Source organism: Patiria miniata, unplaced genomic scaffold (assembly GCF_015706575.1).
Source record: "Patiria miniata isolate m_02_andy unplaced genomic scaffold, ASM1570657v1 HiC_scaffold_24, whole genome shotgun sequence".
In the NCBI taxonomy this organism is placed as follows: Eukaryota; Metazoa; Echinodermata; class Asteroidea; order Valvatida; family Asterinidae; genus Patiria; species Patiria miniata.
In genome coordinates this window covers 22,393,715-22,420,896 of record NW_024037063.1, presented here as the reverse complement: position 1 = coordinate 22,420,896, position 27,182 = coordinate 22,393,715, and the positions used below count along the sequence as shown (strand labels likewise).

The window sequence follows — 27,182 nt, the reverse complement described above, 5'->3', positions numbered from 1 at the left end:
AGCAATTTTTAAATAGTATTTGCTATTCTGTAATGTTTTTGTTTTTCTTACATTTGTTTATATTGTTTGAATTCTGCAAAATGCACTGCCTTTATTCTTATAGCTGTTTCCTAAGGACTTTGTAAATAACACTTGCAATTCAGAAACGAAAAAAAAAAACTCCTGCCACTTTTTAAGTGAAATATTTGTATCCATAATCTCACTAGAAATATGTACATGTACTTTGATAGGCTTATTTTTTAACGTCTGTAGTCCTTACAATTAAATTGATGTTTTCATTGTAGCATTTACAAATGCAAATTCCTTCTTTTTTTTACAACTCGTCTTATTTTCTAAATATAATCTCTTCTGCCTAAATGCAAGAAATTTGTATGATTTTTTAACTGATCCTAAGAGTTGATTTGAAGCTTGTTTTGTTTTTGTGGAAATCGCTTTGCATCTGAGGTGAATGAAAATGTATGGTTGCAATTGTTTTAATATTTATGTGATAATATACGAGTGTCTTATTCTTAAAGTAGGGTAGCTTTGTGTGTGTTCTTCAAAAGCATGAAATAAAATGTCTTCAAATCAAACCATTTTACTGACATGGAGGACAGTGTGGAACAGTTGTTTTTATTGCTACAGTTTTGTCCATGTAACAAGTACTTCCAAAAATAGGCCTAGCTCACACCAGGAAAATAAAACTTAATACTCGGAATAATTATGACTTCTGCAAAAGAGGGGGATTTTTAAATTCAAAACTTCGCAACCGACTGGTGAAAGTTTATTTTTAAATGGTGAAAGTTTACCGCATCTGAGTCGACGCTTGAGGGCGCCCTATAATTTACATTGACAACGGAATTTGCAGACGACGGTTCGATCATTTTGTGCGCTTGGTAGGAACACATTTTTCGTAATTTTACGAGTCTTTATGTAAAACTAAACATTTGATGATGTAAATATATTTGCACTGTACATTTGGTGCTTATATGGAGCGAGTTACAAGTTCATATTGAGAAGATTTAGGTTCGAAAACTTGATCGACATAAACCTTTACAAATTCAGTTGATATTTTTTTTTCACAGAACACTGCACTGCCATTGTCATTACTGTGTATTGGGCTTTCGCTTGATCGGTCGGTTCGGTCGATCGCGCTGCGCGTTCGTTCGATCATGCCATCATCAGTCGCTCATCTTTTCTTTCATATTCACAACTGTGGAGGATTGTTTTGAAAAAGGGAAGTAAACTGAGTCTCCTTAGCTGGAGTTACCCAGCCCTGAATTTTATCATTGGGTTGTCATGTAGGCAATGGTAGGCCCAATGATAAAATTCAGGGCTGGGTAACTCCAGCTAGAGTCTCCTAAGATCGACCGATCGCACAAGTGCATTTCTGTGCGATCATCGAGTGCTAACGCAGATCTGCCGATCACGCCCAACAGATACACGATCATTCTTGCCCTCTTAACCCCTGTAGAAAAAAAGAGATTCATGTGGTATTTATACCACATGAACCTGGGGGGACAGATCTTTCTCTGTTGCAGCACCACATCTCTGGAATCAACTACCTCTTCATATCAAAACCTCCACTTCTATTCACTCATTCAAAACATCTCTCAAAACACACCTCATGTCGAAAGATCCGTTTTTTCGTAATTAAACTGATTTTGTTTTGTTTAGTTTTCATTGTAATAGCGCCCTGAGCACCTTGGTGGATATGTGCGCTTTATAAAACTTCGTTATTATTATTATTATTATTATTATACCGTCAACCTTCTGTACACTATTTTTATGGAAGGCCTAAGCGCGAAAACAATTTTTTTGTATTTCAGATTTCATTATCAATTTTGTTACTGATATTGTTTTGACAGCGAGTGTACTTGTGCGGCGAGAGATTCACCATGATTCGTCGAGACAGTCCTTCAAGGGCTGTGGCCCTCGATCTCATGCTAAGAACCTTCATGAACTCATCGGACTTCAACAATATGCAGAGCAAGAACTGGGAGGCTATCGCTAAACTCATCCCTGGCACTACACCACAAGAGGTATGTGTAACTATGGAGGAATGTATTCTTATTCCTCCATGGTGTAACAGGGGTCTTTTCCCCCAAGCCTGTCCCCTTAAATACATGTTAAGCAGTGCGCCATGGTAGGATCATTTGCATATCCAACAATTTTGGCTATTTATAAATATTTGCGGAATAGTTCGGTGCCTTTCATAACACTACTAGTCAATATTCATTTTTTTTTAATGCGATTCACTGGCCTACTGAATTAAGCAATTCTTCAGATCGGAAAATACAGAATATTTTTCAAAGTTCCAATCTTATCTATCCTAAAGCAAACCAATCACCTGATCTGGGACTTGCCCCGATCACAGTTTCATTAGTTTCTGTTAAATATTTTAACATGCTAATTATTTGAATTTTATTTTCAGTGTGCGAAAAGATTCCAAGAACTCCAATCAGCGGCCGGTGACTTGTCCCCCGTCGGTGATTTCACCGGTCTCGCTGCGCGAGGCAAGCCAGCACCTCGAGGGCGCCCTGGCAGCGCGACATCCAAGTATCAGCGGCCCCCGTCAACGAGTACTACCGAGGAGAAACGCGAGGAGCAGCGACAGGGAAGGAAAGAGGTTCAACAGGGTGAGTGTAGTTATTGGGTGTGTGAGGGAACGATTGAGGGCGCTATGACATGTATTTAAATAAGTGCGAGCGAATAGAATGCACAGTCGCTTTTCAGTCATGGTCGTTAATTCACAAATCCATAGCATACATGTGAATACAGATGTAAAGTTAATACAATTTTAAAAAGTTACAAAGAGGAGAATATTTTATTTATGAACAATGCAAATGTTACCGATGTAAACAAACAAATTCACATTGGATAGCATGATTAGGGGCACAACGAGACATCAAAGTGCGTCTAAGAGAATTATTTCAGAGAATTGGATCTGTCTGCTCATGGTAAAACAATTATAATTTGACTCCGAATACAGTTGACACTTACTTGGTCAAATCAGCAAGGCTCCCTCTGGCCACGCCCTAGCCACGCCCCAGCCACGCCCAGTCAAATGCCTGCATGTACTTATGTACTTGACCGCCTCACCATAGCTCAGCACCTAACCAAATGAAATACATGTTTTTTGGTTTTCTTTCAAAAACTCCATAAGTAGTAAGGGAGGCGGGGGTGCTGGACTTTGTCATAGGTCTGTGGGTAGTACAGGGCCATTAATGAGAAGTCTGGGTACCAGACTTTGTCATAGGTCTGTGGGTAGTACAGGGCCAATGGGAAATCCCCCCGATCTCAAGAAAAAAAAAAAAATAAAAAAAATAAATCTAACGGAGAGAGAGTGAGAGAAAGAAAAATCTGTCGTCGCTAAAATGAGGGGAGTCTAATTATTTATAAATCTAAAAGTCTAACCTCAAAAAAAAATGAAGAAAAAATATTATATTTCCTATAATAAAATGGAGAGTAATATGTTTAGACCGACCGTCAAAGGATATTCTAAATGGAACAAAGCCACGCTGCGTGATTACGTACAGCGGTATAATATACCGCACAATGAAAATGTTTCTCTTACTCGTAAAGTTTACATCGAGGGGATAAAACATTATGAAAGTCAATTTAAAAACTTGAGGAAAAAGACACTACATGAGCTCAAACAGATTGTAGACGAACACAATCTAGAATACGTACCGACGGGTTATAAAGGACGAGTTTTGAAAAAAGATTTAATCTCAACGATTAAAACATACAGACAACCCGAATACTTTACAGAGTCAGCTTTTAGAGAAACGAGAAGGTTTAGAAATTACTACAGAAACTGGGAATTAAACCCTAGACTTTATAACCATGATTTAATCAAGTTTTTTGATTCGCACAAGGAACAAATAGTCAATAAAATCAAGTCTGAATTGAGAGAGCTGAGAGGTTTAAAAATAGAGCTCACAATCAAAATAAAATACGAAAAAACCAAACCGGATGGTACGATCGAAACGATCGAAGCTATTCATTATAGCAAGCAAAAAGCCGTTTTAAATCAAAGTCAAATAAAACAGGCTTTAAAAGAAGAGATCGAAGAGCTATTCAAAAAGGATGAAAGGTATACGAATCAAGGATCGGGTTGGGTTTTAAAAAAGATAATGGCGTTATACATCAACATCAACAGATATAATCCAGCGAGAGGTAGTTCCTACATAGACCTACCCGAATATCTTAAAATTAAGAAGGCGATGATCAACATCAAAAACAAAGACGACGAGTGTTTGAGATGGTGTTTGAGAGCTGCTCTTGAGTTGTATACGGATAAAGTAAAAAATCAAATAAGAAATAATCCTAAATACAAAATTCATAAAGAAGAACCTGTTGTATACACCAAAGACGACGGACTCAGTTTTAAAGGCGTTGACTTTCCGACACCGGTCGATCAGATACCCAAGATAGAAAGACAAAATAATTTATCGATAAACGTATATGGTTATGAGGGTGAGATATATCCATTATACGTGTCTAAAAACTACAAGGGGAAAGAGATCGATCTGCTTTTGATTTCTAAAGGTGACAAGCATCACTATTGTTGGATAAAAGATTTTACGAGGTTGATATACGACGTTACGAAACATAAATGTAAGAAATATTTTTGTCGAAGATGTCTTTGTCATTTTACCAATCAAAACAAATTAGACAAACATATCACCGATTGTAAGGGTATAGATGCGCATCCATCAAAGATTGTATTTCCTCTGGGTAAACCAAAATACATAGACGGGCAACCAAGTGAAGAGAGAGACGTACCGATATTAGAATTTAAAAACTATAGGCACAAACAAAAAGCACCATTTGTCATTTATGCCGACTTTGAATCCATATTACAAACAACAACATCCACAGATAAAGAGACAAACACAAAAAAGATTAACGTTCACAAAGCTAGCGGTTATTCGCTAGTTGTCGTCCGATGCGACGGTAAAAATGTATATCAAGAGACTTATAGAGGTAAAGACGCTTCAACTAGATTTATAACGACGTTGTTACAATTACAAAGCGATATTAATTGCCTATTTGAAAAACCCCAAACCATGAAATTTAACGAGCGAGCTAAAGATCATCACGATAAAACAAACACGTGTTGGATTTGCGAAAAACCAATTTATACCAATTATTCGAGCAACTGTCAGTGCCAGAACCCCAGAGAACCCAAAACGATAAAACAAAAGAAAGAATATCAGTACAAAAATAGTAAGGGATTTACCGAGTCTAAATGTCTCGACTGTAACAAGAACATTAATAAATTTAGAAAGGTGAGAGATCACTGTCACGTCACTGGTAAATATAGGGGTGCCTCACACGCTTATTGTAACCTCAAACTACAAATTAAACCCGGTTGTACACCGATACCAGTCTTTTTTCACAATTTACAAAATTACGACGCGCATTTAATCATGCAGGGAATGACAGAATATGATAGTCAAACAGAAATACAAGTGATCGCTAAAAATTCAGAAAAGTATATTTCGTTCTCGATAGGAAATCTACGATTTCTAGACTCGTTTAGTTTTATGGCATCATCGTTGGATAAATTAGTGAAAGCTTGCCCAAAAGAGTCGTTTCAGCTACTCAAAAAGCATTTTAAACATTCTGACTTGCTATTACAAAAAGGAATTTATCCCTACGAATATATGAACTCGTTTGATAAGTTTCAAGAGACCAGCCTACCACCCATCGGCAAGTTTTACAGCAGACTAAAAGACGAACATATATCGCAACAAGACTACGACAGAGCTCAACGCGTGTGGAACGAGTTTAATATACAAAATCTAGGAGAATATCACGACTTGTACGTGACCACCGATACGTTATTACTGGCAGGCGTATTTGAAAACTTTAGAAGAACGTGTATTACAAACTACGGGCTAGATCCAGCCAATTATTTTACCGCACCCGGATTGTCGTGGGATGCTCTATTAAAACACTCGGAAGTTAAACTCGAACTATTGCAAGACGTAGACAAACATTTATTTTTTGAAAAGGCAAAACGAGGAGGTATCTCGAGCGTGGGTGGAATGAGATACCACAAAGCCAATAATCAATATCTCGATGACTACGATTCAAACAAACCCTCGAGTTATATCGCTTATCTGGATGCCAACAATCTGTACGGTTGGGCTATGAGTCAATATCTACCGTACAGCGATTTTAAATGGACACCCTCGAAACCGTTTACCGAAGAAAGAATATTAACGCTGAAGAAAACGTCAAACACCGGTTATTGCTTTGAAGTAGACCTCGATTACCCGAACGATCTACACACCAAGCATAACGATTTTCCCCTAGCACCAGAAAACATCATCATACCCCAAGAGTGGATGTCTGATTATCAAAACGAATTATTAGATACCGAACCTAGTAGCGACGTACAAAAATTAACGTGTACCCTCAATCCAAAACAAAAATACGTGTTGCACTACGTCACATTACAATTGTATCTCAAACTTGGTTTGAAACTAAAAAAGGTACATCGCGTGTTAAAATTTAAACAAGCGCCTTGGATGAAATCTTACATCGATAAAAACACGCAACTCCGAACAAAAGCGACCTCTGATTTTGAGAAAGACTTTTTTAAACTGATGAATAACAGCGTGTTTGGTAAGACGATGGAAAACGTTAGAAATCGAATAGATGGTTACCTACTGAGAGACAATAACGAGAGCGATCAAGAAAAATACAAAAAAATAATTCAAAAACCGAGCTATAAAACAACAACGCCGTTTCCAGAATGTGACCTGTCGTTTGTCGAAACGTACAAGACTAAAACCTTGTTAAACAAACCAATCTACTGCGGAGTGAGCATCTTAGATCTCTCAAAGACGCTGATGTACGATTTTTATTACAACCGATTGAAAGACAAGTATGGAGATCAAATCAGGTTGATGTATACTGATACGGACAGTCTGTTGATTGTCGTTTACACGGATGACATATACGAAGACATGCAATCTCACGGGCAACACTACGACTTTTCAAATTACCCAACAGATCATCCTTTGTACAATCCAACCAATAAGAAAGTGATCGGTAAATTTAAAGACGAGTTTGGAGGTAAGGTCATTCAAGAAGCAGTTTGTATAAGACCTAAGATGTACTCGATTTTAGCGGATGACAACAACATCACTCTTAAAAAAGCCAAGGGGGTCACAAAATCGGTCACTGACAAAAAATTAAAACACCAGCACTACTACGACTGCATCTTTAAAAATAAATCTAAAACAGAAACGATGACTCACATTAGGTCAGAAAATCACATCCTTTACACCATATCTCAAAATAAACTATCGTTGAGTCCGTTGGATACCAAGAGGTACATTTTATCGGATGGAATACACACGCTCGCTTATGGTCACCGTAATCTAGATATTAATTAGGCGGTAATTGCGTGTCCTCAGGTACGACTTGAAGCTCTTGTCTCACAAAACTCCTTTTTGGACCGTTTTGAAGGTAATAAAGAGTAGGACCCGTCGTGACTTTTTTACCGTTAATCATTTTAAATTGACTCGTTCTTTTTTCTACGTTGAAGATGTCTACGCTCCAAATGGGATCCGTGGCTCTTCTCGAGGTTCCACCCTCTTGCTCGCCCGGGTAATATAAATATCTAACCATGGCGTCTTGCGGTAATTGTTGCTCTTTTGTTTTAAGGGGGTTAGCCGGCGATTGCCGGACCTGTTCAAGTTTAACCGCCTCTGACGGTGCTTTAGCTATTAATCTTGTCGTTTCATCGTTTATAGCTTTGACCACGCTGGGTAATCGCTTGACCCATTGCGTGTTTCTACTCTCGGGATTTAACATTTCTTGAGCGTACTGATGACCAAACAGTCTCTCGGCTAGCGTTCGGTTAAATCTTTCTACGATACCCTGCGATCGGTGGTTTCCGGGTTCGCCGACGATAATCTCGACGTTTTTTGAAGCCATCCATTTTTTAAATGCACCTTTAAATTCGGTACCGGCGTCTACTCTCAACGTTTTAGGGTATCTCAAAGGCGACCTCGCGTAAATCTTGACGATAGCATCTTGGGTGGAATCCGCCGTTTTAGAAACCAAAGGTTCTGCTTCGTGGTATCGACTCGCAACGTCGACAACCGTCAAAGCGTATTTATAAGTCTTGCGTTTTACTTTATCCCAGGGTAGGTATAGCACATCCATTTGGTGAAAGTCGTTTGGTGTTTCAAACTCTCGCAAAGTACTCGTAGGTCTGGGTACATACGCAGGACCCGGCAGATAAATTTGCCAGATTGCTTGTTTTTTAAGCCAATCTCTGATTACCTTTTTATCGATTTTTGTTTTATCGTGTAAATGGTCGACGGCGCTTTCACCTTTCCAATAACCGCTCGGGCTATAATACAGTTTTTGAAGTTTATCCATCATTTATTATAATAATAATTTAAAAGGCTTTATACATTAAATAGATGGCGTCAGCTGTTGTAATGATGGTTGGAGGTGCGATCATAAACGCCTTAGCTTTTTCGGGTTCAAACTATTTATTTTCAAGTCTAAGTGGTGGCAGCGAAGAGCGTAAGAGACACGATTTAGCGACAGAACAACTCGCAGCCGCCAAAGATAAGTGGCAACGAGAACGAACGAAACGACTCGATTTTCTCAACGAACGTATCAGAAAACAAAATGTTTCAAAACAAACATTTTCCAACGTAGACCAAGCGTTGCGTTACTACAACGAAATGACCGGAGAAAACGTCGAGTTACCCCGCGAACCCAAACTCGAAGATTTTTACGAGCCTAGCGACCAACAAATAGAAAGAGAACTGGTGTTTATCGCGGGAGGAACGCTTTTGGTGGGCCTCTTGGCTTACAGATATCTTTAAATTTAAAACTCGTATAAATAAAATGAATGCGTACGGAAAAAAGCTCAATCCCAGCAGGCTATTAAAAATACCCAGATCTATCAAGGGTGAGAGAAAAGAGGTGGTCATTACCCACAATCCTAGTAGTATATCGGCGGGGCAAACGCTGAGAGTTAAGTTTCCTCAATTGGGCGTAGACGACGTGATCGTACCCGACACTTGTAAACTAGCTTTTAATTTAGAACTCGAAGGTGCAGGCGACGACAATAGAACCATTTTTAACAATTTGGCCAGAAATTTAGTCAGCGAAATCAGCGTCAGACTTCAAGGTCACGAAATTATAAGTTATCGTAACGCCGACGTGTATCACAACTTTAAAGACAATTGGATCAACAGCTCGGCAACTCGAAACATGGCATACTCGGGCATAGAAAAAGAAAACGTGTCTAAACTAAGAACGGGGGCAAATGATGCTAACGCGGGTGCCAACAACGGTAAAGATCAGGCTATCGCGGATGCCTATGGTAACAGATATTGTATTCCCCTAGACATTGACATACTGACTTCGCATCACCCTTTTTACCCCAGCGGTTTAAAACAACCTCTGACGTACGAGATAAAGTTTAACGATCACGATAAAGTAGTCAACAGTTCAGATACGGCGGCGATGTACAGTATCTCAGACTTGTCTCTCGAATACGAAGTGGTGACCAACAGAGACCTAGCTATCACCATCAGAAATAAACACAAGGGGTTAATGCAATATCTGTTTGATAAAATCCACTCGCTAGAAGTTAGATCCGTCAACAAATCGGACACGCTTTGGAACGTCAGCGTCAATCAACCCATCAGGAGTCTCAAGGGTATTTTGTTTTTGTTTAAAGATCCCACTGAGAAAAGCCCGCAGCGATTTTATAATCCAAAACTAACCAAAACATCGGTGACTGTAGAAGGTAAACCCAATCAACTCTACAGTCAAGGCATGTTTCAGTATCAACACTGGAACGAAATTAGCAAGTTTTTTGGAGACAGCGATACCGAAAGCGGGCGCGGAGTAGCTAAAGACTTAAATTTGACGGGTCTTGACCTCGGAGACTATCTAAAAAACAAGTACGGTCTGTGGCTCGATTTTAGAAGTAACGACGACAATTCCGCTCACGGATCTGGTAGGAAACTCGGAGACGGAGGAGGCATCAACGTTCAATTTAACAGAGAAGCCGAAAGCCAAGGTGACCTCACGATGTACGTCTTTTTGGTCATGGATGCTCAATTGACCTTGGAAGACGGAAATTTTAAATCGCTGTTAAGTTAAAATGACACAACCGCATTGCGCTTTAATCGTCGGCAAAACAAATTCGGGTAAAACCAAATGGATTTTGGATCTGTTAGAGTCAGACTATAAAAACGTATTTGAAGTTATAGTCATCATTTGCCCTACCATATTTAAAAACAAAACGTACATCTCCAGAAAGTGGATTCAAGCAGATCCCGAGGTATACCTCTGCGATCCGGATTTGTACAAGATGACGCTCAACGAAGCGATCGATTTTTACAGTAAAATATTCGAAGGTGTTGCCACGCTGTTTATCGTGGACGATTGCTCTTCGGATCAAGAGATTAAATATCGTAAAAAGACGTGCGCTTTAAGCAAGATGGCGTTTAGCGGAAGACACATCAATCACAGCTGTTGGTTACTGACCCAAAAGTACAACAGCGTTTTAAAAGATTATAGAGAAAACACGGCATGGTTAGCGTTATTTTACTGTAAAGATAAAACATCGTTTGATCAAGCGTTAGACGAAAACGACGTCGTACCGATTGAAGAACGAGATTATATAAAACGACGTTTGAGAGATGTGAAATATAGTAAATTAGTCGTGTACACCGAACCTCCAGTTAGTTACGAGCTACTTGAGTAGGTTAATAACATAGCTGATTAACTAAAATAACCTAGGTGCTCAAGTAAAATAAGCAAGGTGCTCAAGTTAAATTACCTAGGTGCTTAACTAAAAGGACCTAGCTGAGTAATAACCTATTCAACAAACTACACAAGCGTTACAATTTGTTAATCAACAAACGTCAACAAAATACATTTTGCTGTTAGTAAATGATAGCAATATTCGAGTATTTGCAGTTTTTGGCTATTATCGTCATATCGATTAATTTATCGTTTTACACCTACGAATACCTTTGCCTTTGTAACAAAGTTGCAACAGCCACAACAAAATTAAATTCGTTTCTAATTAAATGGAAGACCTAAAACTTGCTTTAACAAACGAACAAGATCACAACGCAGAACATAAAGATCGTTTGTGCGGTGTCATAGCAGCCGGAAACTCTAGAAAGTATTTGGGAAAGGAATACACCGTTAAACATATCGAAGCTCTTGACAGCAAAGAACTCGACAAATTATATCATCTGTACGAAACTAAATTTGGAAATGAAATTGTTAAAACCGTTGGTAAATACACTTTAAGTCTATTTTCGAGAGTGTTAGCTGTTGTTACACCCGTACAAGTTTTAGGCTATAACGTCACTATAGATTCTGAAGAAGAACTCACCAACGACTTGAGTTCCGATCCTATTATAAGCGCGAGTATGGCTGGTATGTTGAGCGACGTTTGTTACAAGTACGGAACTTTAATATCGCCCCTTGTTGCTACGATTATCACAACAAAACATTTGAAATTTAATAAACCTCATATAATAAATGGAAGATCAACAAGCAGCGATCACAGCTCAACCAGCAGAGACAGAGACGCCCCAACCGATAAAAACAACGTCGTCACCGACGGTAACGAGAGTGACCAAGACTAAAAATCCTAAACGAATACAGCAGGGTAAAGCTTTAGCCGAGCACAATAGACAGATGAAATTAAAATTAGCAAAAATGAACGTAACATCGGACGATAATACGAGCTCACCGGACTACAACTCTTGGGTGATGTGGGGGGCTATAGCGTCTATAATAGGAGTGGGGTTGCTGTTACTAAAAAGTAAGGCAACTGCGCCGGCCGTACAGCCAGTGCCGGCAGTCACGCAACCCACTACACCCAGCGCCCCCAAAACGCTAGACATGGAATAGATCAGACCTTTTAGGTCTGTAGCTAAACCAGCAATTTAAAAATTGTTATATTAAAAACGATGAGTAACTTTGACACCAACGGAATAGCTAATACGATTTATCACGGAGCCGTCATATCGGGTTTGGTGATGGGATACGCCATGGTAGGAAATAAACTACTCAAAATGAAAGCGCCAGATTTAAGCAAACTAAGCGTAGAAGATGCGGGTAAATTGACGGGCATTATAAGTGGAGCTCTGGCCACGCAAAATTGGCTGGTGACACAGGGTATACTACCGGGCAGTATAATGAAAACGGCATAATTTAAATAGGTTTATTAAATAAATGGATGAGGGAGGATTTTATGATCCAGACTACGAAAGAACAGATGATTACGACGATGATGATGATGTAGCAGAGACCAATGTAGATGACGACCTTGATACTACTACACCACCGGTAGACACAGAAAGCGTCCTCGGCACGGGAACAATAAGCAGATTATCTATAAAAGTAATAAAAGAAGATGTTGATTCATTTTACAAACAAAATAATATAGACCCCGCGTTTATCGACCCCAACGATTTTGAAATTGGTAAAGACAGAAATCTATACGTTAAAACATATAAAGGTCGAGAACCATTATCTTATAGACGAGGTGGTCAAAGAACATATTACAAATTAAGTACCTTACAAAATAAATATGGTACCGCATTTATTCGCGACACCCTCAAAATCGCTGACTATAAACCAACACTACTTGCCAAACTAAAAGATAAACTCGAAAAAGTACAACCCGAGAGTATCCCCATGACAGAACTACCCAGAGCCACCGATGAGGTAACCGAGATTATAGACGATTTACAACGCGACACTGGCGCTCAAACGGAGGGGTTAAATTACAGAGAACTCCAGGGTTTAGACAAAAGTCTTCAGACGTTGAGAGGTAGCCTAGAACTTAATTTAGCGCGTCTCACAGAACTAGACCAAGAGATATTTGATGCCGAACATGAATTAGGTGATCATAGGATCAGCGAAGAAGAACGACGAGAGTTAAACGATAAATTGAGCGACTTAGACGCTGAAAGATCCACCAGATTAGAAGCTGCAAAAGCCAACGAACGAGGGCTCAAAAGTCAGATCGCTAGAATCAAAGAAACGATTAATAAAATATTGGGCGACGACACGACTCTGGCGGAAAAGATTAGAACTCTGTTTAGAGAACAAGGTGTGACCGTAGTGAGCATTTTAGCCGCTTTGAGTTTAGCCATCAGCACGATAGTGAGTAGCATCGTCGCTAGCGTGAGAGGCGCGGGTGCCCCACCCACGCCAACACCAACACCAACACCACCAAAAGGCGGTATCAAAGAGTGGATTTCAAAACAACTCGCTAATTTTGCATCTGCTCTTCAAAAACTCGGAGTGAGCGCGTTGGGTGCTCTGCCGGGCATCATAGGTAGCATACTGAGTTGGCTATTTAACGCGCTGAGTAAGTCCGTGTCGTGGTTGGCCGAACACGTGTGGGCTTTGTTTTTGGGTGTGGGAGCCTTGGTGTTTGCGTACCTGCAAAAACGATGGTAGTTGTAATCAAAGTTAAAAACAAAACAACAAAAAAATAAGCCTTACCAGCACAAAGTTGGTAAGGCTTATTTTTTTGTGAGATTAGAGTGTGACTTATCGCGTTGCCTCGTAAGCTAAAATACCCATACCCATAATAGCTAATATTCCTACCGTCAACGATAATTTTTCGTCTTGGTGAGTTTGTAGTTTTGTGGGTTGGGTTAAAACTGTTGGTGCTGGTGTTGGTGTAGGTGCTGGTGTTGGTGTTAGTGTTGGTGTTGGTGTTGGTGTTGGTGTTGGTGTTGGTGCTGGTGATACAACATCGGTCATAGGCTCTAGGGGTGTTGGTGGCGCGACGTCATCGGTGTCATCAAAAGAGTCGTCCGGCTGAGGTTGTGCGTTTAAATCTGGCACCAACCCAGTTTTCATAATCTGGGTAGCGATTTGAAGATTGTTGTTATAACCGTCGTGTGTTCCAACCCTCAAGTTCATATCTGATGGGATCAGATACAACCCCGGTTTCACGACAAAATTTAGAGGTGTTCTGGCATACTGCAGCGAGTCTTGAAATTGATCGATACTCGTTTCCATGTCGTCTGCTGCATTGATGATATCTTCAACGATGACGTTAAATTGTCTCTGAGCGTCTAATCCGGTGCCCGGTGATAATACGCTCGTTTTTGTTTGAGCCTGCGCACCGAGTAAAGCGTACACGTAAGATCTGATCGATTCGTTGATCTTTATGATTCCCGCGGGGGTAAACGAACTCTTGGCGGGTATAAAATCTAACCAAGCATTTTGTACCGATTCATTTTGTTCGATATAAATAATCGTGTAAGGAAGGTAACTGTTTCCTCTCTTTTTAGGACTATCTAGACCCCCGTAGCCGCCGCTGCCGTAAAGAACCTTGGGGCTGTTGGGTAGTGCTCTATAATAATCGCCAACCGCCAAAAACTTGCCCTTATTAAAGCTATACGAGTTACCCAAACCGTTAGATATTGTGTCTCTCGTCTGTTTAAAAGACTTGTTTTGATCTATGCCAAACAACAAACAGATATCGTTAAATGCTCTATGATTATAACTGTTGTCTAGAACGTTAAATGTGTCATCTCCCGGTAAAGGAGCGGCAAGGTCATATAGGATCTTTCTAACCGTAAAATATAAATGAAAGTTAAAGATGGCCCAAACGTAACGGTTGCTCGCGTTTAAAAGATCAAATCCAACACCGCAGCCCGTAGTAGCGCAATAGATCGCAAAATTTAACTGATTTTGATAAAACGACATGGGGTGTGATTTCCAACGATCTACATCCTCATCCGTCTCAACGTGAGGCAATTTATAGTCTGAGGTTAAGTCGGGAAACGAGCTTAAAAACCCGTTGGTATTATTAACTATAACTTCCAGTTCACTGGGTTTAGTGCTGTTTAAAAACTTTGCTTGGGACGCAGCTTGATGCTTTGGCTCGGTTGCCTTGGCTACATTTTGATTTACTTGTTTCGCTACCTGATCAGCTATCGATTGTATCTGCTTTTTTAACAACATAAAAGCAGCCATTATTTTAGTTTCAGTTTTAATATAAAAAGACTTTAAAATAAATGCATTCGTTTCACTTGTTTCAAAATGAGCAGACGTTTAAATTAGAAGACGTCGTAGATAATTTAAACGGTCAAAAATCTGTACGCGTAAAAAGGGTGATGTTTAACCCCGGATATTTTAATATTTCCAGCGCCACGGAGATTGATTGGTATACGCAAATAGATGGGAGACCCGCTGAAAGACCTGATGATGGTATAAGACCCGAACTGGTTAACCCAGATGTAGAAGTAAGAACAGATAGAGATTTTATTGCGCAATTGGTACCCGAGTACCCCTACGACTTTTTAATTAACGACGAAAATACTTTCAATAGAGTTATAAACGATCTTATAGAAGCGTACGAAGAAGATAGACTAGACTCTGCTTTAGAATCGATCCGAGAAGAAATGGATCAAACTGTAGATGGTATAAGAATTTTAAGCTTTAAAAGACAAGACAAAACACTAACCGAAGAACAAAGCAATACGCTTAAATTTTTAATAACACTTATAGCAGAAAGAAGAAGCTTCATCAATGAAGGTAAAATGATAGCGCTAGAATATATCGACGGTATAATAAGCGAACCTAGAGCGAGAGTAATTAGAAATGCTGGGATAACAATACGTGGGAGTCTTGTCGTGTCTGGTGATAATTTAGATTTTATTTCTCCGAGTCTTTTAGCGCCGTTACCAGCCGGAGTCACCGGTTCGGTCACCATCCCACCTGGGTGGTACGACGTCGATTGGTTCGATTTCATTTTAAATTATATACCCGGGGTAAGTTTTCGAATATTTAGAGAATCTAAAAAGGTGACGTTGGTTGTAACCGACGTCAATCTCAAATTGCGTTTAAACAGAGAAGTCTCTCGATTACTCAATTTACCCAAGGGAAGACTGATACCCAAAGTGGTGTATACGGGGTCTTACGACATTAATCCGTTTAAATTTTTGTTTATTCGCTGCCCGCAATTAAGTACGAGTGAAAACTTTTTTGATGGCCGTCCATCCGACATCTTAAAAATCGTACCCGTGGGTACGCGCAAACCCGAGCCTGATAGAGTCGAGGATTTCAAGAAACTTAAAAACGGTATAATCGACAAACTGACATTTTCAATCATAGGTGAAAAAGGACAGATCATCAACAACAAGGGTGTGAGTATCATGATCGAGTTGGAGATCTTTTAATTTTAAAATCTTTTTATATTAAAAACATGAGTGTAGATGGTAAGGTGTTATACCCCGATATTTCTGGAGATGTACTCCGATTAAATAGTAACGAAGAAACAAAAGTGTACAGACTTAAAAAGATTGAAGAGATTCGATCTTTAATCTTGAAAGAGAGAGACCACCGAGAGCACACTTATAAAAAAATAAAGAGAGTGATCGACACTATTAATTACGTAGAGATAGGATTAGAAGGATTGGGGGCTATAGCGGGGGCTGTCGGTATTCCCGCTCTCTTGGGTGTTATATCAACCCCCGTTGGATTGGTGCTAGAAGGAACGTTTATAGGCGCTTTTGGTGTAGATATTCTGCTTAGAATCGCGTCTAGGCGATTATCCGCCAAGCTAAAAAAGCACGACCAGATTAAGATATTAGCAGACTCCAAACTTAACACGATTGAAGAATACGTGTCTCAAGCCATCAACGACGGAGATATATCGCACGAAGAGTTCTTACTGATTACGAGAGAGCTCGCCAAATTTAACGAGCTTAAGCAGAAAATTAGAGCAAAGACCAGCACAAAGCTTCAAAAGATTAAAAACGATACAGACTTTGAAAAAGAAGTTAAAAAACGGGTAGACGAACGGCTGGCAAAAGAAAAAAAATCTCTTATCGAAAAACTTACAAGTTCAAATTCTCGGTAAATAAACATTATGAAAGCGATCCGCCGAGTTATACCTCTATTTCACCTCTTGGGGTGTTACCCTCGGCCCCGCCTTTATTGTAGTGGTCATCGTATATTTTTAGTGCTTTATTAAATTGATTTTGAGTCACTTTAAATAAATCTCTAACTCGTTCTTTGTCTAATCCAACGACGTGATGATAACACGCCGCTATTAATGACCGTTTGACGCAACCATTTCCCCTCAATGTTTTGTAATTAACGAGCTCGTTATATTTATTGATTGTTTCTTGGACATCTTCTAAGTCTTGCTCTGGACACACAGACAAAATAAGTTTCTCCACAGTTTTTCTTTTGTTTCTCTTTAAAGTTGACCAATTGATACGATCTTCTTGCGCATTTTCTGCCGAAAAATCAAAATAACGTGAAACTATTTCACCGCACGTTTCACAAACTAAAAAACCATTCTCGATGATTATATGATGATCGCACTTATCCCCAAATTGTGACGTCCCAAAGTATTCCATCTATTTAATAAAAACCGATATTATTTTTTATTAATTTTTCAAATACTCGTCGGTCTAAACATATTACTCTCCATTTTTATATTAAAAAACAGCTCCTCACCTTTTACAGGGTAAGGAGCTAATTTTTTTCTTTCTCTCACTCTCTCTCCGTTAGATTTATTTTTTTTATTTTTTTTTTTTTCTTGAGATCGGGGGGATTTCCCATTGGCCCTGTACTACCCACAGACCTATGACAAAGTCTGGTACCCAGACTTCTCATTAATGGCCCTGTACTACCCACAGACCTATGACAAAGTCCAGCACCCCCGCCTCCCTTACTACTCCATACACGTGGGCCTGGACTAATGGACACGCATTTTAGGGGTGTGGCAGGCTTGAGGGGCAGGAGGATTCAAAGTATTAGGAGGGGAGGGAGGAAAAATTGAGGGGCTATTTGTATTACAATTTTGCCCCACAACAATAATATTAGCATTTTTGAAGTGAACATACCCATGTATGTACAGTGAAGTAAAGACAAAACTGGAACTGTTTGTCAGCCAAAAATGAAATTGAAGATGCCTGTTTTGCTGACACTTTGGCACTTAATTTAAAAGTAAAATTAAATCTTTAAATTCTGCAGACAAGATATATTTACACATTCAATCTTTATCTTTTCTCAACAGAATTCGCTAATAATAATTCCCATCAGGATCCTGATGACTCTAGTGATAAAAAAGTAAGTGCTTATTTCATATTACATAATATATAAATGGTACTGGCATATTTATCGAGACTAATGAGCCAAATACTATCACTATTCTTGATTGCTTCGTATATATTTCCAAATCATTTCACAGAGACATCAAGAGCCTGATAAAGATAAAAAGAAACTTGGACCAGATTCATATGGGTAAGTTCATGCACGAAAAAATGCAGTTAAACATTAATTTTTCACCTTTAAAATATATTTGTTGCCATTAATTAATAAATAAATCAAACAAAACACAATAAAATAAAACAAACAAGTGATCTTTGAAATGCAAAAACGTTTGTTGAAAAGTTCTCTAAGGATACAAGAATCCTAACTGAGATGAAAATAAAGTTTCCGCTTTCACTGGTTTTGTGTTGGTTTTTTTTGCATTGTTATTTAATATGGGTTCTTATACTTTTTGTCCCTTCAGACCCAATATGGTCATACATGTCTGCGATGAGGCCAAAAATGGTACGTATGCCTTTGAAATTTGGGGGAAAAAAATAACAATTTTAGCAAGTTCTTCATAGAAAAATGATCATTGCAAACTTGGGCAAGCCAGACAGCAATTGCACATTTTAAATTCCAGTCAACTGGGACAAAGGTATTGTTTGCTCCTGTTACTTGTGACTGACTTATGATTGCCTTAAGATCAACTTGTGATCAACAACTGATTGACTTGTGATCGACATGTGATCTACTTGTGATCAACTTGCGATCAACTTGTGATAACCTTGTGATCACCTTATAATGAGCTTGCGATCAACTTGTGATAACCTTGTGATCACCTTATAATAAGCTTGTGATCAACTTGTGATTGACTTGTGATCGACATGCGATTGAGTTTGATTGACTTGCAATCGACTTGCGATTGACTTGTGATTCTCTTGTGATTCGCAATTTCAGTCAAGAAGGATTTCACCTGTCCTCGTGACCTTCTAGTCACAGAGATGCGATATTTCGCGGAGTATCTCTCCAGTGACACGCAACGTTGGGAGGAGGTGGATATATCCGTCCACTGTGATGTACAGATCTTTGATTGGTTGATGTGTTACGTCAAACGCAACTGCCCAGGATCGCAGACTAGACTGGCTCCTAACCTTGGTAAGACAAAAAATGAAAATTTCACGTTAACACCTGTACTACATTGTATTTATCCCCGGTGACTTCATAAAAACAGGGGGTAACAAGCTGAGCAGTTTGGGGTGGTATAGTGGCCATTGAAATGACAAAGACCCAGTTCTAGAAGAATGCAACTCGATTTCTGTTCAAAAGGAGAATTCTTTGCCTGTGCAATGGATGCAAATTCGTTGTGGAGAAATTCTATTTAAACTTTGTAAGTGATGCACCTTGGTACTAAACTAATTGCAAAAGACCTGAAGGATTTTTGGTTGTTTTTTCTCATACAGATGCAAGCAATGTGATATCAATCCTGATATCTTCTGATTTCTTGAAAATGGATTCCTTGGTAAGTTTTGAAGTCTCTAAAATTTTATTGTATTTTCCTTCTCGCCAACTTTCAAGTTTTGCAAAATACGAGAATCTTAGCTTTGACTCAGTCAGCTGTGTTTCTTAGTGATGATATTTTTCAAAGATTGACGATTTCTTTTACCACTTTAAGGTAAATGAGTGCATCAATTTCTGTCACAAGAAAATGTCTGCCATTGTAGCCACACCTTGCAACATGAACTGCATCAACGATAAACTAAGCACAAGGCAAGTTACTCTTTGTTTAATAAGTATATCTTATTTGTTATTAACCCATTAGCAAATGTACTACATTGTATAACACTGTGTCGATTTTCACTGAGCGTTTTGGGCTACAGTGACTGTAAGCTTAATGATAGTTGTGGGCCGATACACTTCCCACACTTCTTTTTACAGCCGTAATGTGTGTGGCTTTGCTAATTTCAATTGGAACTTATTGTAATCTTTCTTCTTCTTCTTTTAGAATTGCTGATTTGTTCACCGATCTGGAAGTTGATGAAGTCAAAGATAGGAAAGATAAATTCAAAAGGTAATTTTCATTTGACAAAAGATTTTTAAAGGGGTCTTTTTTTTGCACAAAAGTTTTATATTCATTTCTTGAAGTTCCTGTCACTATTTGGGGGTTTTAAGACAGCTAAATGTTATGCATTTGTTATTTTTCCAGCAAGTTGTTTTGCAAGAAAATAGAAGGAATGTTTGAAGCCAGTAAACCCGCTGCGACTTTGTACAGGTAAGGAAAATACTGGTTAGATTTTGTTGAGATTTATATATATTTTTGTTCTCTACAAATTGATAAAAAAAACCTGAACAGTTTCAATTAATCTCTTGTGAAGTGAAAGCACTATCTTGGTAAAATATTTCTTCTTCCACTCTTTCCTATTTGTAGATGTCAACACTGTAAGCGTCTTCTGACAAAGGAACTACAGTCAAAACTGAAGTGTATACCAACTAGGTAAGAATAGCAAAAAAAATTGAAATGAAACAAGGTATGAAATAGTATTTGATCACAAGTCATCACAAAACATCACGTCAATTACATGTCAATCACATGTCAATCACATGTCCATCACATGTCAACCACAAGTCAATCACATGTCAATCACAAGCCAATCACAAGTCCATCATAAATCCATCACAAGCCCATCACAATTCAACCACAAGACAATCAAATGTCAATCACAAATCAAAAAACCCCTCCACCATTACCCCTAACCCCCCCCCCCCCACCACCCCAAAAAAAGACTTGAAAAATAGGCAAATTCTGAAAGATTTAATGCATCTTCTGTTTTTTCTTGTTGATAGGATGAGTATTGACAGACAAGGCAATGTGGTCTATCACCACCAGAGGTGAGTTCAATTATACACAATAAATTGCCTGAAATAAAATTAAAACAAGTCAATCTCAAGACAATTCACAAGCTATTCATATGAACTCCCCCGTTACGTGTAACCCGACTTTTTATTTGACTTTTCTTTGGCTCGATTACAACTCTGTCTTTTTACCAACCACACTAGTCTTCCATCCGTCTTTTTTGACAGGGATCCTTCATGGGACATCAACGACTACCTCCTGGCCATCCGTTCAGAGCTCAAGTCTTGGCGAGAGGTCTACTGGCGCCTCTGGGCCACCGTAAACTCTCTCCCATGTTCCCGCTGCAAGCTGGTCTTCCCATGTAGTGAGCTCGGTCACTGCCGATTCCACCCAGAACCGCCCAAGTTTGATAATTCTGGGGCTGCGTCTTCGACTGCTACCGGAACGTACGGATGCTGCCAACAGAAAACGTTGAGATTCGATCCACTCAATCAGAATACAGTGAGTGAAGTCAACGTATTAAAATTACAAATTTCTGAAAGTAATCAACACATTTTAACAAATAATCGTCATAGTTGTGTGTGTTGGGAAAGGGGATCTCAATTTTCACTTGAAATTGACGAAACTTTTGTCTTCACTCAAGATAGAGGTAATGGGTTGAGTTCAAGTAAAATTGTTATTTTTTCGATCTATACATGCCGCAGTGCTTATAAAATTGTACACATTGTATGTCAGGGCGGCAAAATCAAATATAAAGAGAGATAATTTATTTCACGAAGTTTGAATTACTGGATGTGGGAGATAATGGGCCGTTTTAAAAAATGAAGAATGTGCAATAGTGAAACAAGGTTTATATTTATACATTTTATTCTGGTAATTTTTTTAAATGGTAACAAATCCAAAGCATACCACCTTTTAACTTCAATGCTTTGTTAGCATGAATTAAAAAATGACCACGAAACTTGGTAGGTGCATAGAGTCTCATCTTCACAGAGCGATCACAAATTTCATTGCAAGACTTTTACACCTTTTCACTATTTTCCCCACATCTTGTCTAATCCTTACTTTTTCTTTCGGCATTTGTTTCTTCGTTTTACAGGGTTGTCAAGTAAGAGACCACATTGTGATGATCCCCACTCAAGAGAAGTCACCAGAAGTGGGCGGGGCTTCCAATCATCAAGTCAAGGGGGGCAAGGACAATGCACAGACACTAGACATCCTGCTAGAACGTAAAGACTTCATGTGCATCCCTCCAAAATCACCAGAGCAAGAAAAGTATGTGGGGAAACATTCTGGGCCGAGTACAGTCTACTTATTTCTACTATTAGTTATTACTGCGATCGTGTACCTATGGGCCCGGTTCTTATAAGGGAACAAAATCCACTTTTAAATTATTTGACCTACAGTACCAAACTAGGTGGCGACATTAAGAACATACAGGTATGTCATAGAAAAAGGGCAGGGTTTTGAATTTTTGAGGGAAATTAGGGGGTAAAATGACGATGACGACAAAACACAAAATAAAAACAGAGATAACGATCACCGCGCGATGTACTGTGAGCACGCAAGTCCTGCTGCACGGCACCAACCAGCCCATAAACCGCGTAGGAAAATCGTAATTTCTACCCCAAGAAACTGTTCAAAAATTACCAAAAAGATGTCATTACATTGAGAGAAGTCTGCTTTAGGTCGACATTGTCATTTTTTAGTAATAAAAACAAATCTTGATTCTAATTTGATTAAAACGAAACAGGGGCCCTACACTACACGATCGCCGTAATTACTTCCAATTGTAGGGGCAACTAAGGGCTACGATTTAAGCTCTTTAGTTAAAGTACTGAACAAAGGAATTTGTTGTAGAAATAAATATAAGGGAGCAATTAATTAGGAGAAATTATGAAGGGCGGGGCTCGGGTTGGTCAGTGTGTGGGGTAGCTTATGGTAAAAACACATAACTCTACTCCCAACCTAGCCCCATAAATGTGGCCTATTTACTGGACTGCCTCCGTAAACAAAGGCCACACATCCACATGTACAAAAATCGTGTCGACGGAGCCAAATTTTGATTTTCACATTTAGGCTTAGTTTGTAGGGTTTTTTTGCTTTAGAAGCATACTCACCCTCTTTATAGGCTAATCAGAAAGTGCTGCCTTTTTCAGATGTATATTTTTCGTGAAATTTCCAGATTCATTTTTACACGTTTGTGTATCAAAATTTCAACATGAAATTTCACAAAAATTAGACATCTGAAAAAGGCAGCACTTTCTGATTAGCCTGTAAAGAGGGTGAGTATGCTTCTAAAGCAAAAAAAACCTACAAACTAAGCCTAAATGTGAAAATCAAAATTTGGCTCCGTCGACACGATTTTTGTACATGTGGATGTGTGGCCTATGTTTACGGAGGCAGTCCAGTAAATAGGCCACATTTATGGGGCTACTCCCAACCCAGGGGGGATTTAACAACAACTTACTTGGTCCGTAACTGTTCCTTGCTCGATGCTTGGTCTTTACATCAAGGCCTTTCCTTGCCACGCCCAGGCAAAACCTGCACAGCCCTCCACAGACAACCTATCCCTAGCACAGCACCTAGCAGACTGAAGCACACATCTGCACATGGCTAGTTCAAATTCCATGCACATGGGGATAACAATAGAATTATGCAAATAAGATGCTGCATGCCTGGCTGGACTGATACACACTCAGCTCAGGGGTGTGGTGGATGAGAGGGGCAGGCTAAACCAAAATTAAGGTGGGGAGGAAGGTAATGATGGGCTATTTTTTTGTACAATACTCGGTGTGTTACCTTCGAGTGAAAGTTCAGAAACATCACTCGGGTGGGACTCAAACCCACGACCTCATTTTTTTTTGCTGTAAACAGCTGGCTGTTGAGGTAAACAAGCTTGCTCAGGGACACTACATTTTGCTTAATCACTACCAGGATTCTAATCCCCACCCAAGACCACCAGGGTGACCGTTTCAGCCGATTTTTGGCTAACTTTGACAGATTTTTTGTTAAAAAAACTAATTTGACAGAAAATTTGACAGATTTGATTTTTTTTTGGCAGATTTCTGGCAGAATTCTGCAAAAATGAATATTTGACAGAAAAACGTAGCAAATTTGAAAAAAAATGGTACATTTGTTTAAAAAAGCTTCAATCTTTTCAACAAAAACCATGCATAATGGGACAGGTTGGCTGGTCTAGGTGCTGAGGTTCACTGGGAACCTGACTTTGTCTTGACGCAACACCGCGTTTTGCCCGACGCACTTTCATTACATCTTTATGTGACTAAAGATTGTTTATAATCTAATTTGAACCTTAAATAAGGCAATACTACAAATCTGCATGTGATTTTAAGTGTTTATCGTGTATTTCGAGTAATTCTGGGGAATTTGGCTGTTTGATAAATATGACAGATTTTTGAAGTGCATTTAGCAGAATTTGGCCATGACCTTACGGTCACCCTGAAGACATCTTTCTGCAATTCTAAATAGAATGTACAGCACTAACTTTACTTCAGATTTTAGTCTTAAATACTTTTTTGGGGGTGTCATTTTTGTAGATGGCACGACATCAACATCTTCCGCAGTGAAGAAGCCTCGTGCGGATTGGCTGAAGATGGCATCGGGATCAAAGGTCAACTGCAGAATATCTTCCCTGACGACCACGTGCCTCTCAGCAACCACGTATGTCTCAAAATAAAGACAATTTTTTTAATCTAAATAAATTTCTTTCAAAATAATTTTTGAGCCTATCACCAGCTTCAGACCTGCTTTCCAGAGTCATGCTCAACATAACTATTCAAACGAGCCAAGTTGAATTCCATGCTTGCAACAGTTAGTTTGCCATCATTTAAAGTGACTGTTGGGTCAATTTGAAAGTCTGAAACAGTTGTAACTTTTTTTTAATGGACAGCAAGTGACCGGGCAACAAGCCAATCTTACCTATAGCATTAACAAACAAACAACCCAAACAAACTCAAACAACAACTGATTTCTATGTTGTTATTTTTTTTTTCAGTCTGATGGAAGGCATCGAGATGTTGACTCCTCATCGGATTTTGATTCGAGTGACGATGAAGTTGGCGACGAAGAACTCAGAGGTTTGTCCAAGAAACTCCTGACAAAAGTTTCTGCATTTTCTTATATTGTGAAACCACTGTGATAATTTGTATCAAGTTGCACACAAGTCGTCACAAGTGAATCACAAGTGAATCACAAGTCCATCACATCAAGTCACAAGCTATTAAAATAAGCTGTAACAAAGGCATTCCTTTGTTATTCTTCATTGTGATTGGACTTGTGATTTCCTTGTGACCGACTAATGATGGACTAAAATTAAAGTCATAATCTAACATGTATTATCTATAATAACACCGTGCATTTCAATGATTTCTCCCAGTTTCATCGAAACATCGGCACAAGCATCTAGTCCGCAAGATGTCCAGCAAGTCATCTGTCAGTAAAGAAAAACACAACTCACTGATGTCGGTAGACAGTGCTGCGTCAAACATATGGCAAGTTCTTGTGTGCATTTTTATGGTAAGGCCTTTGCTTTAATAATAGTGAAGGTAAAAGATTCAACCCCATATTGAAACTAATACAACATTTTGCGGGTTTTTGTTTTTGTTTTAGTTACAGGACAAAATGGGATCCCCATCGATCGCTGCGATTTAATCAAGATAACCAGAGAGAAGAAGGTAGGATATCATCATTTCACGTAAAACACAAGTAAATCACAGTCAGAAGTCAAATTCCAAGTAACGGGGGACGAAAATAAAGTTGACCTTCATTTGAGTAGCTTGCGAGTAGGACAGGCCGAATTGTGATCAACTTATTTCTGAACTCAACTACAACATTTTGTATCGGTTGGTTCCCACAGATCACAAACGCAATCAGCTGATGGTGAACCATCTAGCCAAGTTGAGAACGAGTACCGGGGAACGACACGAGAAGACAAAAATCAAGGAGGTATGTACAATATCAATAGATGTTTAAGTACAGCTGCAATGTATAAAGAGTGCCATCTACTGCCCAATGGTGTCCAACATCATCAGAACCTCCAGTCGTCGGATGGTGTCTAACCCCCCCCCCCCCCCCCCCCACCCATCAGCATAGTGTCCCCTCCCTCCATTAGCAAAACCCTGCACATCCACTGCACCTTGAGAAACTTGCAGAGAAATACATAGTTACTCTTTACCAAACATTACCATAAACACAAATATTAGAGCATTGAAATTTGTCTGTTTGTACAATTTATCATACCTGACTTGGTTATTACCATATATTAAATTACTAGAGCGTTAACTCGATGTACAAAGTAATGCCCGATGGGCACATCCATGTTTGTGCACAAACCTATGGAAAACTCGAAATTTTGTACGGATTTTTGTATGGCTATTTGCATATCTGCGTTTGTATTCCATACCGGTGCGTCATCGAAGCCCATACGCCCAAAACCAAAATGCATTATCAGCAAATGAGCGTTTCATTTTTTGAACCGTCATGACGCGCTTAAGTTGTTTGTGTATCTTCTACTTGCGCGTTGCATTTAGAGTACACTTTTAAAATTCAATCCATCTATTTTGATTGTGTTCTGCAAACACGCACATAAACTCAAAATGTCTGCGCCCAGAGCGGCTTCAAAGCGTCTCCGCGCGCAGGAATGAGGAGTTAGCGCTCTAGTAATTTAATATAGCTCTATGGTTATTACAAACCTTTGTTTCTTGCAGTATGCTGGAGGATTGTTCAGTCGTCTGGATGCACAATTCAAAGCTTCCTCACAGTTCTCCAAACCAGCGACAACGCAGGTCACGTTACAGAGGTAAGACACACAGAGATTCCTAGAAGAAATAATTGCTAAAGAAAGAATCACTATTATGTAACGTCAGTGCAGCAAATGCATTTGAAATGATTCCTCACAATAGAAAAAGTATATGAAATAATGGCTCCGTGCACAATACCCCCCATCAACGTTAAGAAAGGGGGAGTTGGGCGGAGACCACTTGGAGAGCTGAGCGTATTGCTGACGCCCGACGCTCACACGAAGATGCTATATGGCTTTGTGCAAATTGGGGGTGTGTACTTCATGCAATATGTGTGTCCCAACCACTGGGCTCTCAAAAGTGGCGATAGCGCCCTCTCCTGTTTGCCCACGGTGCCCATTGGGGACGTAACATTTTCTGAGATGCAAGTTTTGTTTGTGAGAAGTATCTCCACATGCTTGCTCAGTAGAGATTCCAGCTTATCAGCTCAA

At 39.3% G+C, this 27,182-nt stretch overlaps 1 protein-coding gene across 2 annotated transcripts in view; it reads left to right on the top strand.

Moving 5' to 3' along the window:
* The first annotated feature begins 765 nt into the window (after positions 1 to 765).
* LOC119731692 (uncharacterized protein KIAA1841 homolog) overlaps positions 766 to 27,182 on the top strand; it is a 27,242-nt gene continuing 825 nt past the window's right edge. The window contains exons 1-21 of one of the 2 annotated variants that reach the window (XM_038204906.1): positions 766 to 875; positions 1,848 to 2,021; positions 2,414 to 2,618; positions 18,062 to 18,114; positions 18,236 to 18,288; positions 18,560 to 18,600; positions 19,036 to 19,233; positions 19,539 to 19,597; positions 19,751 to 19,845; positions 20,081 to 20,146; positions 20,282 to 20,347; positions 20,504 to 20,569; positions 20,920 to 20,964; positions 21,157 to 21,430; positions 22,029 to 22,204; positions 24,490 to 24,613; positions 24,948 to 25,029; positions 25,329 to 25,438; positions 25,560 to 25,626; positions 25,809 to 25,897; positions 26,659 to 26,750. In XM_038204906.1, the coding sequence (XP_038060834.1) occupies positions 1,878 to 2,021; positions 2,414 to 2,618; positions 18,062 to 18,114; positions 18,236 to 18,288; positions 18,560 to 18,600; positions 19,036 to 19,233; positions 19,539 to 19,597; positions 19,751 to 19,845; positions 20,081 to 20,146; positions 20,282 to 20,347; positions 20,504 to 20,569; positions 20,920 to 20,964; positions 21,157 to 21,430; positions 22,029 to 22,204; positions 24,490 to 24,613; positions 24,948 to 25,029; positions 25,329 to 25,438; positions 25,560 to 25,626; positions 25,809 to 25,897; positions 26,659 to 26,750 (2,105 nt within the window). In that variant the 5' untranslated portion in view covers positions 766 to 875; positions 1,848 to 1,877. Of the gene's footprint in view, positions 876 to 1,847; positions 2,022 to 2,413; positions 2,619 to 18,061; positions 18,115 to 18,235; positions 18,289 to 18,559; positions 18,601 to 19,035; positions 19,234 to 19,538; positions 19,598 to 19,750; positions 19,846 to 20,080; positions 20,147 to 20,281; positions 20,348 to 20,503; positions 20,570 to 20,919; positions 20,965 to 21,156; positions 21,431 to 22,028; positions 22,205 to 24,489; positions 24,614 to 24,947; positions 25,030 to 25,328; positions 25,444 to 25,559; positions 25,627 to 25,808; positions 25,898 to 26,658; positions 26,751 to 27,182 lie in introns of both variants that reach the window. The other variant, XM_038204905.1, reaches the window with a different exon arrangement.